Source organism: Megascapheus bottae, chromosome 4, assembly GCF_031878675.1.
Source record: "Megascapheus bottae isolate mThoBot1 chromosome 4, mThoBot2.hap1, whole genome shotgun sequence".
NCBI lineage: Eukaryota > Metazoa > Chordata > Mammalia > Rodentia > Geomyidae > Megascapheus > Megascapheus bottae.
In genome coordinates this window covers 11,161,094-11,180,792 of record NC_143512.1, presented here as the reverse complement: position 1 = coordinate 11,180,792, position 19,699 = coordinate 11,161,094, and the positions used below count along the sequence as shown (strand labels likewise).

The window sequence follows — 19,699 nt, the reverse complement described above, 5'->3', positions numbered from 1 at the left end:
ATGCACAAGTGGGAAGGAGCAACAGAGGCATCCCATAGGAGATAATTCTTCAACTGGGTCTAAAACTTACAAAGGGGGCTTAGTGTCTACTATACTAGCTTTGGAGGCAGATACTCTGAGTTAAAAATCTCATGTCTACCGCTTATCAGCACATTAGGGAGTAACTTAACTTCACTGGACTTAATTTTCTCATCTATAAAACGAGGCTGATCATGAAGCTCACAAACAATAATACTACATCAATGCTCACAAGCAGTACCCTTAGTAGTTATTATTTCCTAAGGAACTTGGCTTGTGTCCAACTAGTGATGCCAGTTAAACTCACCTAGAGCTCCTTGCTCTGTGTATGGTAGTTTTTATTTAGAATCCTATACTGCCCTGTCCAGTATGCTCAATATAGAGAAGTAAGCCAGGAAAAATTTACCCAAGGCCCTGCAGTACCGAGGGGCCAGGTCTGAGAGAAAAGATGAGAAACAAGGGAAAAGGAAGAATTCCAAGTCTTGCAAAATGTTAATAAACATGTGAACATAGGAGGTGGAGCCCAGGGAGTTTTTCACTCACCTTCTGTTAACACATACAGATGTATTCATAATTACCCCTTGCCTCAGGCCTTCAGGCCCAGGTGGGCTCCAGAAGGCCTATGCTGCCGCCAGACAAGAGTCCTGAAAGGACATCATGCAGACAATTGGAATGCCATTTATCGTGCGAAACACAATAAAACCCGGAGCTCTCTTCCTGTCTCAGAGACCCATAAATTATGAAAATTATACCTGCCCCAGACCATGGACATATTGTTTTATTAAAGTTCTCATGAATACACTTCAGGTCTCTTAAAATGTCCTCCCAGCTTTTATCTGGCAACACCTCCAGCATGAAGCTGGCTGCCTGGGTTCATCTTAGCTCTTTGGAAAGCTGAGCTTATTTCAAGTGCTGGCTTCTGCAATGTGGGAAGCAGTTTTACAGTGTACTGGGGCCTTCTGACCAGGGGCTGTCCTCCCTCAAGCAAGCCCATATTGGTGAAGAGGAGACATACATGGGTAAGGACAGAGATTGAATTGTCACTTCCTTCTTTTTACATATGATCAGTGGAAAGCCTTTTATCTACTGCAATCTATTCTTTCCCGTAGTTGCTAATTACTTCAGTTTATTTTCATCTTTTCCCTCAAACCGTGTGTGTGCATGCACACACTAGACATCTCTTCAGTTTTCTACCCTCTACGAGGTGAAGAATTGTGCCATGTGCCACACATACTCAGAAAACCAGTGACCGTTATGGTCACTGCCAAGCCATTTCATGGCTGGAAATCAGGAGGATCAAGGCCAGAGGGATGAAGACAAAGGATATACCCTTGTAACTTTTTCTCTAGGTACCAATGTAGTCCTCAACTCCTCACAAGCATTTGGGTGGGTGGGACTTAACCCTACAGTTAGAACAAACCAGAGGTGGGCCTACATGTCACTTGTAATCCAAGCATCACAGATACTTATTGAGACCACGTCTAAGTGATTAAAACATGTTGCCTTGTTGGTGAAGATTAATTAACCTTCATCCATTCCTGGAGGATGGTCAGGTGTAAAAGAGGGCAGCCTAAACCTGTCTCCATCGTCTCCATTTCTGAAGAGTATCTTTTTTTCCCCCCAGTCCTGGGCTTGAGCTCAGGGCCTGAGCACTGTCCTTGGTCTTTCTCAAGGTTAGAGCTCTACCACCTGAGCCTCAGCACCACTTCTGGGTTTTTTTCTATGTATGTGGTACCAAGGAATTGAACCCAGGTCAAACTCCCGGCCTCTTAAGACTATTTTTTGTGCCTTTGGCGTTCTTTGGCTATTGCCAAATGCCGTAATTGATGATTGCAAGATAGTGACTGAATCTAGTTTCTGTTTTCTTCAGATCCTTCCATACCATTATTAGTAAACCATAAATTTCTCTCTTGGAGGAAATGAAAATATACTCACAACTGTCAGCTGAGAAGTAGGGGCTGAATGCCAATGTGCTCCTACCTGCAACCCTAACTAATCTGAAAGCTGAGATCTGAGTATCAGTTCAAAGCCAGCCCGGGCAGGAGTCTGTGAGACTCATCTCTAATTAACTACTGAAAAGCAGAAGTGATGCCATGGCTCAGGGGATGAGTGCTAACTTGAGCACAAAAGCTCAGAGATGGGCCTAGGTAAAGTACAAGTCCCAGAACTGGCCAAAACAAAAACAAAAAAGTGGCTGAATTTAACTAAATTTGAGAATAGAAACAGGGAGGGGGAAATGGGAATCAAATGAAAGACTTGAGGGCAGAATCTTTTAACTGAAGATTTGTGAGTACATTCAATGGATAAACCACTTTAAAGTCAAATAAATCATTTTTGGGCCAATACCTATCAATCCAGAAAAATCACCAAAGGCTTTTCTGATTGGCCTTTTGAAGTTTGTAGGCTTGGGGGTACCAAGGCCCCAAAGAAAGTTATAGAATCTCTGGAAAATGGACAGGTCAGATTACTGGCTATTCCTAGTTCTTGAACTTTATCTGTTAAATTCAATGGAGGGGATAGCTGACTTGGGAAGATCTTCACAGCATCTAGTATTAGAAAGGGTATTTATTCAGCTTCCCAATAAAGTAGAGCTTTCTGGGCTGGGAGCATGGCCTAGTGGCAGCCTGCTTGCCTAGCATGCACAAAGCCCTGGGGGGTTTGATTCCCTGAAATCACATACACAGGAAAAGCCAGAAATGGTACTGTGGCTTAAGTGCAAGTGCACAGTGCTAGTCTTGAGCAAAAAGTCTCCAAGGACAGTGCCCAGGCCCTGAGAGAGACAGAGAAAATAGCTTTCCATTGGGGACAGTGGCTCACGCCTATAATCCTAGCTACTCAGGAGATGTGAGCATCAAGGCTCAAAGCCAGCCAGGGCACAAAAGGACTTGAGCCTCTTATCTCCAATTAACTTCTAGAAAATGGGAAGTGGGGCTTGGCTCAAGGGTAGGGCGGTAGCTTTCAGCTGAAGAGCTCAGGGACAGGGCCCAGGCCGAGTTCAAGATCCATGACCCACCAAAAAAAAAAAAAAAAAAAAAAAAAGATAGAAAGTAGAACTTTTCTCCAGTAATCTTAGATCATCCTAGTTGGGGTGGGGGAGATGGGGGGTGGGGGGGAGGGGGAGAGGGAGGGGGAAGAACTGCTTGAGCACAGAAGGCCTTTTCTGTATAGATCTGCAGTTAGCCCAGTTTATTTTTGTTTTGTTTTTCCAACCCTGGGACCTTTCTGGGGGTTATCAGCAGATTAAACACACAAACACACGAGAAAACAGCAGACTTGTATATATTTAACAATATATATTTATAGATATTTTCTAGATCAGTACATTCAGTTTTAACTTGTTTTTTTTTCTTCACAAACAGAAGAACTCTTACAATAGTAGACTTTCTAAAATAAATACTATTAAAATAGAGCTTCAAAATAAATATTCTATACAAAGGAAACCTTCTGTGGTAACTTTTGTGGTGGGGTAATAGGGGAACTATAGTGAAAGGTGAACATAAAATAGGAATGTGGTAGAAAGGGAGCTGGAAACAACTTTACCTTTTGTAACACGAAACCAAACTGTGGGACAAGAAGGAAAAGCAATATAGACATCCGCACGCAGTTACCCACAGCAAAAAAAAATGGCAACACAAGGTTTGACTTCTACCATCACAGTAAGCAGAGAGCACAGGGAAATGCTTACCAAAGGCATGAGCCAGAAGGCTGGTGAAGTGTCCTAGTGGTGAGTTGTGCTGGCTGCACACCCCTGGACACTTCCTGGGGCAGCACAGAAGGTGGTGCTTCAAGGTGGCTGGGTTCTGGCCCAGACTAACAGTTCAAAGGGTCCATGCCAATAGCAGGGCCTCATCTTCTGCCTGGCTTCTCTGACGAACCTTGGTTGCATGCCCTGTCATTTGCCTGGGAAGGCTTTGTTAACCTGGACCCAAATCCCCCGGGGACTCACTGAACCACTGACCTTCACAAACTCACCACTGGAGTGGTGAGAACCAACAACTATTTCCCGCACCAGGCACACACCAACCTCAGGTCTGTGGAGAAGCGGGAGCTAGCTGCTTTTCAAGACAAGCAAGCTGCAGGTGTCAGGAAAAGAGCCAGCCAGCCAGAAAGTAGCTACAGAAGTGTGTCCCGTGTCTGAGTGCCTGTTCCCTCAGCAACTCATGAGAAGGAATAGAAGGCCCAGAAGGGCCTCTTCCTCTTTTGTCAAGGAGCCAGGAAAAAAGAAAAAAAAAAAAGAGAGAGAAAAGAGGCCAAGGGAGCACCCAACACAACAAAGCTGGACAAGTGAGGATGCTTTCTCCTCGCTTACCACTGAGCATGTGGGTACCAAGGTGATTCTTAGGGAGAGTCCTGCAGACATCTGGCAGGTTAAATGCAAGCCAAATAAGTGAGAGAGGAAAATAAAAAAAGCAAACCAAAACCCACAAAAATCCGTGTTTACAACTATGTACACAAAAAGTCAGGGCTCAGGAGGTCTCTACTAGGAAAAGGGTCTGTCGTTAGAGGGTCTGTGTATGTGTGTGTGTGTAACACAGCTTATATAAATCAATTCTCCATAGAGCAGGTATGTCGAGCAAGGTCAACAAAGTGTAAGTTGCCACTGGATCAAATTTCCTGGAGATGATTTGAGGAAGGGTCCTGGGCAAGATTCCAAGGCCTGTGGAAGAGTGCACATGTGTGCTATCACGGGGCGGGGGGGGGACTGGGACACACACATCTGCACACCTCATCTGAGGAAAACATCTCCAGCTTCCTTCAGTACATTTCCAATACATTCAATTAGTGTAAGTGGTTGGCCAAAATGTGTTTTTCTACCATTCCCTCCTATTTGTGCGAGAATTATCTATACATCCATCACCATCTGTGGCCAGGGGTGGCTATATGAATTAGCTTTAGAAACCGAAGATGCATTCCTTTATACTTGCCTTTTATAAGCTAGCAAAATGTTACATAAATAAAGCCAACAATAATAAGACCCTCCTCCCCTTCCTCCAATCAATAAATAGCTATGGTTACAATTAACTTATTCTAAATCATAAAAGATGTTACTTCTAGTTTCCAAGAAAGTATTGGGGAGGGGAGGAGGTTCTTGAGAAGCATTAGGTACATGCCACTTACAGCTCCTTACCTCCTGGCCTGGCCTCCTTCCCGGAGATACGAAGTTGAATGCTGTTCCTACAGAACCAGCTCAAATCCAAATGCTACACTCTGCCTAACTGCTCCCTGGGCCATGTTTTCTGACCCAGGCTACTTCCTCTCACCTAAGGAGAGGGACACACTACCACACAAAGCAAAAACCCCACATAAAGGCTAGGGGAAAGGACCAGACAAACTACAGCTTTTGCATGCAACAAGTACCTACCCATCGGACGTGCTGCACTTTCTGAGTCCTTTAGCACCTTGAGAGAAAGAGTTGCTACGTCTTTGGGGGCTGTTGTGGGGAGGATGTGCTGTGCACAAAAGCAGGGCTCAGCCTCAGTGGCCCCTAGAGAAACATTTCCTCACCCTCTCTTAGCTTTTCTGACTCCCCCTGCCGCCAGGGCTTCCTAACTCTAAAATAGACTCTGTTCATCTCTATTTACATAAAGATACAGATGCTTCGCTATACACAAAAGGCTATGACAGCAAGCAGCAGAATCAGAGAAGGAAACCTAGCCCAGCTGGCTCAGCTGTCATTCTGCCAATGGGAGGTGCGGCCTCTTCTTCGCTGTTCAACTCTTCCTGGTGGGCAGGGAAACTGTGCTCCTTGGGGTGGTTTGCCCCCCCAGATTTTGAAATCAGCCCTTCCTGGGGGTGGCCCAAAAGGAAGCAAGTTATTATCATTGTTGATGTTGAAAACACTGTTAACATCTGGTTTAATAATTCTATAAAAAACATCATGACTGGATCCAGAGACCACAGCCTCAGACTCATTGGCAAAATGATATTTGGTCTCGCATGTGCCACCCTGGCCGCCTCTACCCATTAAGTTTCTGGAAAGAATGTTTGAGGAGCGAGAACTCAGGACACACAGCAGGCAGGCGAGTCTGTGACTTGGTGTTAGGAACCAGAGGACGGTGTGACGATGAGCAGAACACCTCCAAGTTGACGAGCAGGCCAGGAGGAAGGAATCACCGCACAGTGGCTCCTAAATCCATCTTGTGGCTGGCTCCAGGGAGGCAGACGCAGGAGCCAGGGCTTCGATTCACCAGGTATCCTCTGTTCGGAGCAACTCCCAAGTATTTACAGCAGGGATCCCTAGGTGCTCTGCATCTTCCCCAGGGATGCAGCGGCCAACAGGCAGGAAGGGAGGAGGAGGAGAAGGTGGAGAAGTCCAGACTCCCAGGGTTTTCTTCAAAGTACTCTGGCATTCAGTTAGTAACTCCTCCCAGGAGTCCAACTCCTATGAGAGCCAAAGATAATCGCAGAGTGGGAGGGAGAGAGGACGGGATGAGGAACTGGGAAGGCCATCAAGCAGCTGCAACTTCCAGATTATGTCCACATCTGTGTTCCCTCTTCTGAAATAGAAACAGCCCCCCCCCCACCACCACACCCTGCACTGTCTTCCTTGATGCGAAGTTCCAGGACCCTGAACCCCTCCCCTTCCATGTGTTTCTTCATCTTTTGGGAGGTGAAAGCAAGAGGGTGGGTGGTGTGGTCTCTGCCTGTTTCTTCCCAATTGAGGGAGGAGAGCAGATGAGCAGGGTGGGCCTCAGGAGGCTGGCAAGAGGGACCCACATTTCCAGGGGGCAGTGCTGGGGCTTCCACCCAAAGTGTCAGAAAGGCTTGTCGGGCCTGCTGGCCACAGCATCTCCGCTGGCTGTCTTACAGATGACGCTATTCGTGTGCTTGCAGCGGCAACCGGGGCGGCGCAGGCGGTCGTAGCCTCGCTGGGCCAGCTTCACACAGCCTGTGGCAGGTAGATAGCAGAGCAGGCAGGGCAGCACCACAGAAAGGGCGCCCATGAAGGACCAGCGGGCGCAGCAGTTGGAGCGGGAGCAAGAGCACGGGTGGTCAGCACAAGAACCCTCATCGTCCTCATTGGTGCAATGGTAGAAGATGCCCTGCACCAGACACATGCAGGTGCCATAGTTGACCAAGGTCTGGGCGGAACACAGGCACTCCTGGTTACACACCCAGCAGGAGGGCAACGTCCGAGGGGAGGCACACTCCTTACACTTACACTTCCCGCAGGCCTCACACAGCAAGAAGTGCTTGTCCAGCTCTGGAGGGAGAGCTGGACCTTTGAGGTCCAGAGGCTTACAGTGGACCACCTTTGGCTGCAGACGCACAGCTCTGGGCGAGGCCTGCTCAGCCACGGGAGGTGGAGCCATGTGATCTAAAAGCCGCTGGTCAGAGGAGGTGCTGCTGCTGCTGCTCACGGAGCTGGGCCGCCCACTGAAGGAGATCCAGTGATGGGTGACATCCTGGTCACAGCGAGCAGGCGTCGGGGCCAGTTCCAGGGCCCCACCCCTGGCCCTCTTGGGACCAGTTGGGGGAGCCAGGCCAGGGTTGTCTATGTAGTCATTCTCTACGTGGCTGGTCTTCATCTGGTCAATGGGTAGGATGGTGAGTGGGTGCTGCAGCCGGCTGTGGGGCATCCGGCTGTCAAGAAGGGGCTGCACCATAACTGAGCTGGGAGTGAGAGGGACAACGCTCTGTGGGATCGGGGGCTCCATGGGGATGGAGGTGCTGGACTGCTTGGAGAAACAGGCTTCTAGGGATCCTGGGGAGGGGAGGGAAGAAGAAGAGAGAACAGATTCCAGGCATCAATAGATGGTAAGTTAATATGCCCCTCACATACCCCTCCACACACATCCCACCTGAGTTGAGGGGGTGTGTGTTAAATGATCTACCTGATAGCAGCAAATAATACTAATGCTAGAAATAACACTTTTGGCTGGGGATATAGCTTAGTTTCCTTGATTCCCCAAATATTACCCCCCAAAAAACTACAAAGACGGTAGTGGTGGGGGGCACATAAGGCCTACTGTTGCTAGTTGTCACTGGTTCCCTTAATTTTTCTTTTTTGGCTGGTCCTGGAGCTTGAACTCTGGCACAGGTGCTATTATCCCTGAACTTCTTTTTTGCTCAAGGCTCAACTATGGAGCCACAGCTCCATTTCTGACTTTTTTTTGTTTCTAGAAGAATCTCAGGGACTTTCCTGCCCAGGCTGGCTTTGAATTGCAATCCTCAGAGCTCAACATCCAGCTCACCTCTAACTTTTTGTTGTTGTTGCTGGTCGTGGGACTTGACTCTGGGCCTGGGCATTGTCCCTGAGCCACAGTGCCACTTCCAGTTTTCTGGTGGTTAATGTAGATAAGAGTCAAGAGTCTCATGGACTTTTTAGTGCTCGGGCTGGTCTTGAACTGTGATCCTCAGATCTCTGCCTCCAGAGTAGCTAGGATTACAGGCCTGAGCCATGGTGTGTGCACAACTCTCCCTTAACTTTTTGCCCAAAGCTATGCTCTATCACCTGAGCCACAGCTGTACTGTCAGCATTTTTTTTTTTTGGCTAGTCAGAGATAAGTTTCACACTTTCCTGCTGGCTGGAAGGATCCTCATAATTCAGCCTCTTGATTAACTAAGATAATAATACATATCAAGTAACCAGCACTCAGCATGAATGAATTTTTTTGGGGGGGAGGCAGGCATGGGGCTTGAATTCTGGGCCTGGGCATTGTCCCTGAGCTCTTCAGCTTAAAGCTCCTGCCCTACGGCTGGAGCCACAGTGCCCCTTCCGATTTTCTAGTGGTTAATTGGAGATGAGTCTCACAGACTTTAGTGCCCAGACTAGCTTTGAACCTCGATCCTCAGATCTCAACCTCCTGAGTAGCTAAGATTACAGTTGTGAGCCACCATGACTGGCTGAATGAATATTCTTGAGGTTTCCCCCCACCCCAATCTGTAAAAGGGGCTCTTGCAAGGATGAAATAAGAACATGCATATCTGGTGCCTAACACATTTCCTGGCATACAGCAAGTACTCAAACAATGCATCCTGATCTCAGCATACAGCCGTGGAGATATCCTGAACACTTAACAAGCACTGGTGCCAAGCATTGTACTGGGCACCAACAATAATGTGGGGAACACGGATAGCCTCATGTGCTCCATGGAGTTTATCAGTTGAATAAACTAAACGTAGGCCTTGATTTCACACAATCAGAAGAGGAGAAAGGGCCGCGTGGGATGCCTACGCAGCCAGGATATTAACTTATCACTACCACTTCCAAGCGCAGCAATCTCTAGCAGCTAATAACCCCTGGGTAGGTAGCTTCTGACGACTTGGATGGGAAATCCTCTCAAGGGGCGCTCAGATCACCCATTTCCAAGTGCTGAGCTGAACATTCAGCCTAAATGCTATTTACTAGAACAGCGAAGCCAACCCTGGATCAGTTTCTAATTTCACTGAGAGAGTGCAATTTGAAGCTGGCGTCCGGCCAGAGATTCAACTGCAGTGCCTGACACGAACCCCAGGAAGTCACTTCAATCAAAGAGCGGAAACGACTTGGTTCAAATTTAGAAAGTGCACATTGTTTTCTATTAGAAGTGCCATTTCCTTGCTTGCTGACCTTTACATTTGGAATTCGGATGGAGATCAATTTAAAGAAATAGCAGCAGAAGGCCAAGACCTCTGCTCAAGGGGACACATTTTGGAATCCAGCGAAAAGATTAGACTCTGGGAAGATTCCATCCTGAAACCTAAACATCTCCAGGGGACAGGGGAAAGGAGGATGGAGAAACGGAAGATGATAGTCATTTTTTTTTTGGCAGGGGGTGGGAGGGGGGAGTCAAAACCAGTGGGATATATGCTCTGGGTGGTGATGCCACGAGTGCTTTTTCTTTTTTTTTTCTGGGTCATGGGGCTTGAACTCGGGGCACGGGGGGCTGTCTCTGAGCTCTTCAGCTCAAGGATACCGCCCTATCCTTGAGCCACAGCCCCACTTCCTATTTTCTAGAGATTAATTGGAGATAAGAGTCTCACGGCTTTGTAGTGCTTGGGCTGGCTTTGAACCTTGATCCTCAGATCTCAGCCTCCTGAGTAGCTAGGATTATAGGTGAGCCTCGGCATCTGGCCCATGAGTACTTTTTCACCAGTCAGGGTGCTGTGCTATACTGTACTGTATTGTACTTCCTCTTGCTAGGAGACAATACTTGAATCAGAAATACTTATGATGTTGGGGAAGACCTTCCTTAGATAGTTAGCTCTAAATGAAAACACATGAAAAGGATTAAGAGGGGTTTAACCCACAGGGCTCTTATCTGTGAATTACCTATATTGCTAAGTGCAAAGAATAAGTCTTTTTTTAAACCAGGCTTAATGCTCAGCCAACTGGTGTTTCCTATTCACATAGGACACCACCACTGGCTCTGCTCCCAAGGCTCTGCCTACTTAAAAGGTGTCCTCCCATCTTTTACCTAGTTGGCAGCTCCTCTTCAGATGAAACTAGAGCATCATCTGTGATTTGGGAGCCTGCCTTGTGCCAGAGTTTACCTTAAGTATCTGGCAGGTCTGGCACCCATGAGTAGTCATTTGCCAAGGTGGCTTCTAGTGAGGATCACGTGGTTAGAGCTTGACAGACGAATGTAGTCAGTGTACGGGGAGGGGAGGTTCCGGGGAATGCTACCTTATCCTGTCCACATACTCTGAAGGTTCCAAGGCATTACTTTTAGGGGGGAAAAAATGAGTCTGGAGTCAGCAGACCAGGGAGTAGGAGTTCCAAGTTCCAGTCCAGGGGTCTCTGGCTAGAGAAAAAAAGTTGTGTCGTGGTACAAGAATGGAAAATTGAGCCTAGAAGCATGTCTGAAATGATGGGCTAGGCCCTGGGTTCAAGTCCCAGCAACACCTTCCCTCCCCCACCAGATAAGAATGAATAATGGCATGGATAAAACTGACAGTGGTCCAGCCTTGCACTAATGACAATGCAAGGCCTTTATTGCAGACACTTACGTTAGGAACACCGTGGGTCCTGCCAACAAAATGTCAGTGGCAGTTTCAAAGGGCTATATGCTACCCAAGTAGCTAGGCTTTTGTCTCAGCACTAGGACTGAGGTTGGATATGCTATAGAAAATGTGACGGTACTCTCCATCACCCAAACAGAATATTCACTATGCTTCAGTAATTCAATATCCCAAGATCTTTACACAGCCACATTTCCTACCAGTGAAGCAAAAAGCAGTTCCTAGGGAGTTTTAACAGGCCCTGTATCCAGTGGGCAGATTCCCCAAATCCTAGAAAAGTCCCACCAGGAAGCCGGTTAGGATCAGCCGCTGCAGGGGATGCTGGTGTTTGCAGGTTCCCATTACCCTCTACAGGCAGCTGCCAACATCTGGACCTGCAAGTGAGGCCAGCCATGTAGTTGTGGCTGGGAGCTTGGCCTACAATGACTCAGCTCCCTTGGGATACCCAGCTGCAGAAGGCATATTGTACAGTGCTTTCTGGTGACCAGCTCAGCAAAAACCAGTGGCTGGCCCAGGGCCTATTAGGCCAGTAGCCTAATCTAGACAGACCCTCCAACAGGAAAGCCCTCTAAGAACCCTTGCTGAACTTTTTGTCTGATGAAAGCAAAACAATTCTGGTGCTGCCTGAGTTCCATAAACCTTCAGCATAGTTCTGTCTCAAATACAAAAAAAAAAACCCTGAAAACAACCCAAGTGTCAGTTGGTTTAAAAGATCAACCTCCACTCATTGAGAGCTGCCCACCCTCCAGGCCGAGAACCCCTGTGCAACTTAAGTGCAGTTTAATACCTACCTCTGCTTCCCCTCCAAGGAAGGAAGAGATTTATAATTGCAACAGGAGTGGAGGCTGTGTCTGTAGGCTGTTGGGAAGAGCCTGATGGCCCATCTGGAAGGCTCTGGACAGAAACACAGCCAGCACTGCACTTAGCTAAGGAAGCACCTCTGCCACATTTTAGGTGATGCGCACATGAATTGGTATGAAGCAAGAGAACTTTCACCTCCACTCACCCTTCTAATAATAAAGAAGAATTATGGAAGTAACTAATATTTAGGAGGCATTTCTCTGTGCCAGACTCTGACAATTGACTTATTTTTTCATTCCATCACCTTGAAGGACAGCGCCCATTCTGCAGAGTTAGAAACGAAAGCACAAAGGATGAGAGAGAAGAGTGAGCGCGCAAGAGAAACACAAGTTAAGTGACTCAGCAGGATTTCAAAAACCCTAGAGCAGGCAGGCTTGTATTGGCAGCTTGTCTGGACCCCTCAGTACCAACTAGAACGTATATAGGGAGCTGAACAGAGGTTGACTGAAACCAAGAGCCATGTTAAAAATTCACAAACTAGGATGGATGCCTTCTTGCCCACCTGCACCCCTGTGCTTGACTCACCCCAGAAAGAGCAGCCAGGAAATACTGAGAAAACCTGGCTATTGTACTTTGAAAACACTACAGGTCAGCTAATGACATACTGGCAAGAGGCTCTGAATGAATGAGCATTTTCTACACTGCCCATTCAGTCTCTGCAGGCTCTTTTAGGCAAGCATTGTTTAACCCTTTCACAACTCAGAACAGAGGTCTCTGAGTTGCCAGAAAGTCCGCCCACCACTCTCCACCACCCTGCTTGGTCCTTTGTGACTATATCCCAGTTTCGATAATTAAGCTACAACCCAAATGCTGACTTATTGCCTTAAAAAGACTATTCAAAGGGAACCACAGAAGTCAGGGTCTCAGCCCTCCCCAAATGGCCCCAAAGGAAAAGAATGCCTCGGACTTGTTCCTATCTTCCTGCTCCTTAAGATCACCTCTGGCCATAATCTGCTAAAGATCACAAAGCTTCTTGTCACCTTGTCCCTTCACCAGCCTTTTTCTTTTCCTTCTTTTCCAACCCATCAGCTAAAATACTCAAGTCTCAAGATACCACACCAGAGGTGGGAATCCTGAGGTGCTTTGGCTTTGGGCTATTTTCACCAGCTTCAAATTTCTGTGTCACTGGGTTGCCCCCCTCACCCGCCTTAATTGTCTGCAAAGGAGCACCAGAAAAGACGAGTCAGAAGCTAAGAATGAGAAATGAAGAAGTAGGAGTCTGCTATCCACTGGTTACCATGGAGGAACCACTGGGCCAAGTCAACATGTACTGTAGGACCAGACCCCTAGAGACCTGGATGGAAAGGATTCTTCCCACGGGTGGACATCAAGATCTTCTCTCCCTTTCCTCCACTAAGAAATCCAAGATATGAACTGACGATAGATTTTAGCTTACTCTTGGGACAAGGCAGGAAATGACTTCCCCTTCCCCCAATGTGAAACAGACAGACTGCCCAACAAGGGAATCCACTCATCTGCAAGTGGCCACCTGCCCTAAAGGGCCCCCTTCCCTCCTCCTCTACAGCACATCTGTGCTCCCTCCCCAGCTCCCAGCTTCCTCCACTGACTAGGGCCTGTCCTTAGAAAGAACAATCATGATCACAGCTGAACGTGGAGCCTCTTAAGCCCAGCCACATGTCCCGGATACATTCCCCAGCCTTGTCAGCTGTCCGGATTGCAGGGTGGCCCCAGACCCCTAAGAGCCAAGAATACCCTGAGAGTCTTTTCCATTAGCAGCACCCCACAACTCCTGCGCTGTTCCATCGGAATTGTCCTTAAAATCCAGACCTCCTCCAGCTCACACCTCAATACTGGTCTACTCACAAGCAACCCTGTTGGCCCCTAGGTTAGTTTGTTCTCATTAGGCTTGTGTGGCCCCTCATTTGCATCAAACAGGCTCTTAGCTTGGTTGGAAGGAAGCATCTTTGTATATGTTGAAGGAGTAAAAAACTATTCCAACGAGTATCTATTTTCCTTCTATTTGGGAAATCCAGGTTGGTCATGAAATGTGACTTTTGCTTCCACTCTAACCATTCTCCTTTTTGAAAAACCTTGTAGTGAGTTGGGTGTTGCTGGCTCACATCTGTCATCTTAGCTACTCAGGAGGCTGAAATTTGAGGATCCAGTTCAAACCCAACCCAGGCAGTAAAGTCTGTGAGACTCTCATCTCCAAAAAACCTACCAAAAAGCCAGAAGTGGAACAATACTCAAGTGGTGAAGCACCAGACTTGGGCCAGAAGAAATAATTGAGGGCGGGGAGCATGGCCCTGTGGTAGCGTACTGGCCTACCATGCACAAAGCCCTGGGTTCCATTCCCCAGAACCACATACTCAAAAAAGCCAGAAGTGGTGTGGTGGCTGAAGTGGCAGAGCACTAGCCTTGAGCACAAAGTGTCCAAGGACAGTGCCCAGGCAGAGTTCAAGCCCCAGGAATGGCAAAAAAAAAAAAAAAAGAAAAAAAAAAAAAGCAAGCAAGCAAGCTAGCTAGCTCAGGGATAGCTCCTAGGCTCAGAGTTTAAGCCCCTATGTACCGGCAAAAATAACATACAAGTCACATCCCAAGCCTGAAACTTATAAGCATATGTAGAAGCTAGGGTAAGAATTCTCCCTCAAGCCACAAGAGAACATTCACCTGAGCTGGATTCAGAACCAAATCAAATGTTGTCACTCTTAATTTTGAGCTTCCTTGAAAAAAGGCTTATTCCAATGCCTGCATAGGAATGTCCAAGCCTCCCCAGGTTCGATATAAGAAAAGTGCTGCCAGACATTGGTTGCTCAAGACTAATCCTAGCCAGGATCTGAGGATCATGGTTAGAAAATGAAAGTCCTAAGAGACTCTAATCTCCAATGTAACAGCAAAAGCCAGCTGTGGAAGTATATAGCCCAAGTGATACAACACCTGTCTTGGAATGAAAAAGATAAGTGACAGTGCTCAGGCCACGTGAAGGCTTAGTACTGGGGCATGCATGCATATGCATGCATGTGAACACACACACACACACACACACACACACACACACACACACACACACACACACACACGCTAATGGGGAGTCCAAAACCTGGAGCTGAAAGATGCCACGCTAATGGACATTCAGCATCAACAACTGTAATTAAAATATCTCTTGTGTGACTCAAAAGTATTGAATCTCAGATATTTCAAGGACCACTTCAGAATGTACCAATGAGTTTTGAACCATCTTAGGTTGTTTGTTTGGTACCGAGGAATCGAACCTGTGCATGCTAGTCAAGCACTCTACCACTAGGCCAAACTCCTGGCCCCCATCTTAGTTTTTTAAAAATATAAATCACTTTCACATTTTGCCTTATTATTTATTATCCAAAAAGTTGGCCAACCAGATTACCAGAATATATCGATATCAAGTTCATAAACTGTGAACAATGGCTATGAATTGGGTGGAAGGTGATTTCAAGAATGTCCCATTTCCTGCCAGTTCTTGAAGGATACTGCCCCCCAAATACCTACCTTTGCCCAGACTGACCAGCTTTAGTCTGGAACTCATCTACTCTTACGTGTTATCCCCTCTCATTAGCCCCAACCAAGCTCCTCTGAGAGGAAATCTGGAAAAGGTAGTGAGCAAGAGCATATAAAGTAAGGACAGGGCCAAGTCCATCCAACAAGAAAAGGAGTGGACTCTCAAGTTCACAATCTACCATGGAAGGCCACTAGTGTTAAGTTTCTTTCATCTTTACTAGCCAATATATGCTCCTCCGGATTCCAAATATGTGCTATCAAAATCCTCCCTGTCCCTCATTCGCACAGCTCAGTTGTGTGGATGTTGGTACTCTCCAGGTTCCCCAAGAATAGGAAGGAGGAAAGGTATTTCTTAGTGACTGGCTATCTCTGCTCCTTTCTCATCCTTCAGAGAAAGGAGAGTTTAGGCTACATCTCTCCTTTCTTAGACGGCCAAGGCCCCACACTAACGTGTGGGGGGGGGGGAGCTGAAATTTTTAGATGTTTATGCTCCATTTGTGTGAAGATCCCAGAGAACTCTATAAACATTGTGAAATCTACCAGTGCAATATTGAGCAGGGCCCCAGGCCAGAGGAGCTTATTAAGAGATTGATAAAGCTTTATTTCCTGACTGCCCTGGGTCCCTTACCTACTGTCTTTGTATAACCCCGAGGGGCTGGTCAAGAAGGGTTTACAGACAGACAGCGCTGGCCTCCACCCCTCCAACCTCGCAGGCTCCCTGGCCTCTCTCCCTATTATAGAGGATCAGCACTAATTTGGAGGCAGAAAAGAGGGGGCGCTGCCACTGGATCTGGAGACCCCACTGAATCTGTCCTTTCCTTGAAGCTCGTTATGGTGGGGTTCCCAGGGAGCCTCTCTGCGCCATAACGAGGCCTCCTGTCTTCACCCAAGCCTGGCAACATGGACACCCCGTCAACAGCTGTGAAAAGCAGTCAGTAGATCGCCCCTCCGCTCCCCATCCAGACCCTTTAGTCCACGGGTAGCTCCATCCTTCAGCTCTTCAAGCCACGCAATCAATTTCCACCTCCTTTGCCTCCCCTGCCCACAACCCCCAGCCCCCAATCACAAGAATTGAGAAACCGTCTTCTTGCACAAGAGCAGCTACTGTCTAAATGCTTTTTGATCGTCTGCATGGAGGGGGAACTGGACACGGCCCTGGCCTCAGTGATGGAGCCAAGCTCCAGCTGCCCTGGCTGGCCAAATCCTCCCTCACTCCCCGTCCCCATGCCCCCATGGCCTTGGCGATTCCAAACCGTTCATACCTTGACTAGCCTCGCCTCTCCGTGTTGTCAAGCCTGGTACCACCAAGAAGGAAGGAGGGAAAGTAGGAGCCTTATCTCTCCTACGCAGGCAACCTCTTCCTCCAGCTCCCACACGCCCGGCGTTATGTAAACGCACCTTCAGCCCCCACCACAGCCCTAGCCAGGTCCAGGGGCCCTGGAGCCTGACACAGTTCGATGCCCAGGGATGGAGAGGGACGAAGGGGCCGAGAAGCCTCGGACCCCACAGAAACCGAGGAGGGAAAGGGGGGAACTGCAAGGTAATTGAACAGCTTAAAATGCGGCAGCTGAGCAAAGGTCAGACTGCCAGGAGCCGCCACGCCAAGGAGAGGGAGCAGAAATGCCCAGTCCTTGGCCGGTCCCACGCTGACCATCGAAGGGGAAGCAGAAAGGGGAGCAGAAACCCGGTCCGTCCAGGCTAGAAGGGCAAAGAAAAGTCTACGTCGAGCATAGGCCGCTGCGGCGGGTTGGGGAGACCCACCGCAAAGCTGGCACAGTGGGCACGGAACCGGGGGGGGGGGGAGGGTGGGCGAATTGCCCAAGGCAAGGGCGCCCCCCTCCCCACCAAGCGATGGCTCCCGATCAAACCCAGAGCCTCCAGTCCCAGCGCCCGAGGCCAGTAGTGGCAGGAGGAAAAGAGGCCAGGCCAGAGGCAAACTCCCGGGACACGCACGGGGCTTCCCGAGTAGCAAAGGGCGGGGAACGCAGGCTTGGCAGTGCCCAAGGGTCCGAAACGGAGGTGCCACCCCCAGCACCTTACCCGTAGGGCCGAGGGCGCCGGGGAGCTGCGGCGCTCCGCAAAGATCCAAGGAGGCTCGGGCGGAGGGGAGGAACACCGAGGCGCGGCTAGAAATAGCGCACCATTTGCCTTCAGCCCGAGGGGCAGTTTCGGATCCCCAAACCGGCCGGAGACTTACTTTGAGGAGCTGCAGAATCACAAGCATCGCTCCACGTCTGTGTAAACCCTCCAACCCGAGTGGGTCAGGCGCAGTTGTACTCGCAGACACCAGTCAGAGGAACCGGCAAGCTGCCCTGGGTTCCGCAGCGCCAGCTCCGCGCTGTCAGCCCCGCTCGCTGCCTCCGCGGCGATGTTGCAACCACTGCCTGGGAAAATGGCTTTTTTATGAATGGGAGGGAAGAGAGCCCCAGTGCGCATGCGCGCCGTCTGCGATTCTATGAATGGGTGGGCACAAGAGACCCCGTGCGCGCATGCGCTGCGCTTTTTTTTTTTTTTTTTTTTTATGAATGGGGGGCCGGAAAAGAACTTAACCCGTGATTGCTGGGGTTGGTTCTTGCTCCTCCTGGGGCCGTCGTTCTTTTACAAAGAGGGGTGGAGGTTTTTGTTGTTGTTTTTTTTTTTCTTTCTTTTTTTTTTTTTGGTGTGTGTGGGGGTGTTTTTTTCTTTCTAATGAATGGAGGGCGGCGGCGACTACTGCAGCTGGCTCAGCTGCGCGGGCTGCACCCCCTCCCAGCCTGCGAGAGGAGGTAAAGGCCACCTTCACGCCACTGCGGGCCTAGGCAAGAACCGTCTGTGTCGCTAGAGGGTGGGGGGCGTTGCGGCCTCCCTATCCGGAACGGAGTGGAGGTGGACACACCTAACTCTATCTCTGGCTGCCGCAGGCAAGGGGGGGGGGCGGGAAGAACCCTACTGGGGACCTTCTCTTCCTTTAGATCCGTGGCGCCCCGGGACGTCGTGGGGTAGGGACCTTGAAACTGCTTTAGCCAAACATTTAGAAAATATGTATATCTAAGGGGGCGGGGGTGGCTGAGTGAATGAATCTGGCTCCTTTCGTGAGGGTAGACTCCCCCCCACCCCCCTCCCGCCCCTGCTTCTTGGGTGTGGACAGAGACTGGTGGAGGCCTCTTCCGGCTCCCGCATCCCCCTAGGGCGATTCCGTCCTTAAGAGCCGGAGGCCTGACCCTTACCTCCTGGCGCCCCGCCCCCCCCCAGTAATGTTCCCAGTGCAGAGGGCTTCTTCCCGCCCTCTAACTGCCCTGGCTTGGTGCCCGCCCTTCTATGCTGATCCCTATTCCAGTTGTCCTAGGACGCTGGCCTGAGTAACCTCTGCCCGCCGCAGGCTTTCTGCCCTTTGCTGCTGTAAGCTATTTCCCTCCCCCCCTTCCCCAAAAGGGAAGCGGGAGGCGCAGCGGAGAATTGGCCAGGTGGATGGGTGGAGCCGGGCGCGCCTAGGATGCTGCCGCGGTCTCCGCGGGATTAAATGACAGGGCTCCCGAGCCGTAGAGGAAATGGAAATGGCTTCTGAGCCTTTCTTTGCGTTAACCGGGTGGAGCGGGGGTGGGGTGAGGTGGGGTGGGGGAAGGGAATGAGCCCAAGCTGGCGAAAGAAAAGCCCCCGCCATTAGGCCTGACTCTTAGAAGGCTTGGGAGCCCTCGCAGCAGGCTCAGTTCCGCCCAGAAACATAGGAGCCACCACTCTCCCGGGATCCTGGGGTCGAGGGTATCTTTGATGAGGGGATAAGAGCTGGGCCCGAGTCTGAATCCCCTGTGTGGGGCTTGCCAGGAAGGTTGTCAGGCTGGCTTTTTCTTACTACGCCACTGTCGCACGGGGCTTAGCTGTTGTCTGAGGAACCAAGAAAAGATTCCCAGTCCACGCTAAGGGTTGGCCTGGGGCTGAGAGAGACTGGCAACGCTGAACAGAAACCAAGGTCACCACGTCCTAGTCTTAGATACCTTCTCACCATTCAGACTCACCTCTGCCTGTGGTTCTCATCCAGCTGTGGAGGGCCTGAGCAGACTCAAGGAAACAGGGCACCTCAGCTTCCCCCCCCCCCAAAGCCAACATTTCTCACTAAAGCCAAAAAGAACAACTTTTTAGGGGGTAAGGGAAGGCAGAAAAGGGGTATAATGGTTCAGGACTTCTCCGTGAGGGTACTAACGCTCAGTTTCACTGTCACCATTTGTCAGACTTAGAAATCAAGGCCAAGGCCTGAATCTGGTGAATGGAATGCTGACTTTCTAGCTCTCTGCAATCCGGTTCTCTACTTGGCTCCGAATCCATCCCAGCATCACAGATCTAAAAGCCCATCTCTTGCATGCCATTTAAGCAGTTAAACAATGGCAGTTTTTCAAGCTGCTGCTTA

At 49.3% G+C, this 19,699-nt stretch overlaps 1 protein-coding gene across 1 annotated transcript; it reads right to left on the bottom strand.

Moving 5' to 3' along the window:
- Nucleotides 1-3,304: 3,304 nt before the first annotated feature.
- Nucleotides 3,305-17,680, bottom strand: Spry4 (sprouty RTK signaling antagonist 4). Its single transcript, XM_090331311.1, has 2 exons — nucleotides 17,516-17,680; nucleotides 3,305-7,723 (listed from the first exon to the last, which is right to left on the bottom strand). Exon 2 carries the CDS (start codon nucleotides 7,674-7,676, stop codon nucleotides 6,774-6,776), a length of 903 nt encoding a protein of 300 aa, XP_090187437.1. The 5' UTR covers nucleotides 7,677-7,723; nucleotides 17,516-17,680; the 3' UTR covers nucleotides 3,305-6,773.
- Nucleotides 17,681-19,699: the final 2,019 nt, after the last annotated feature.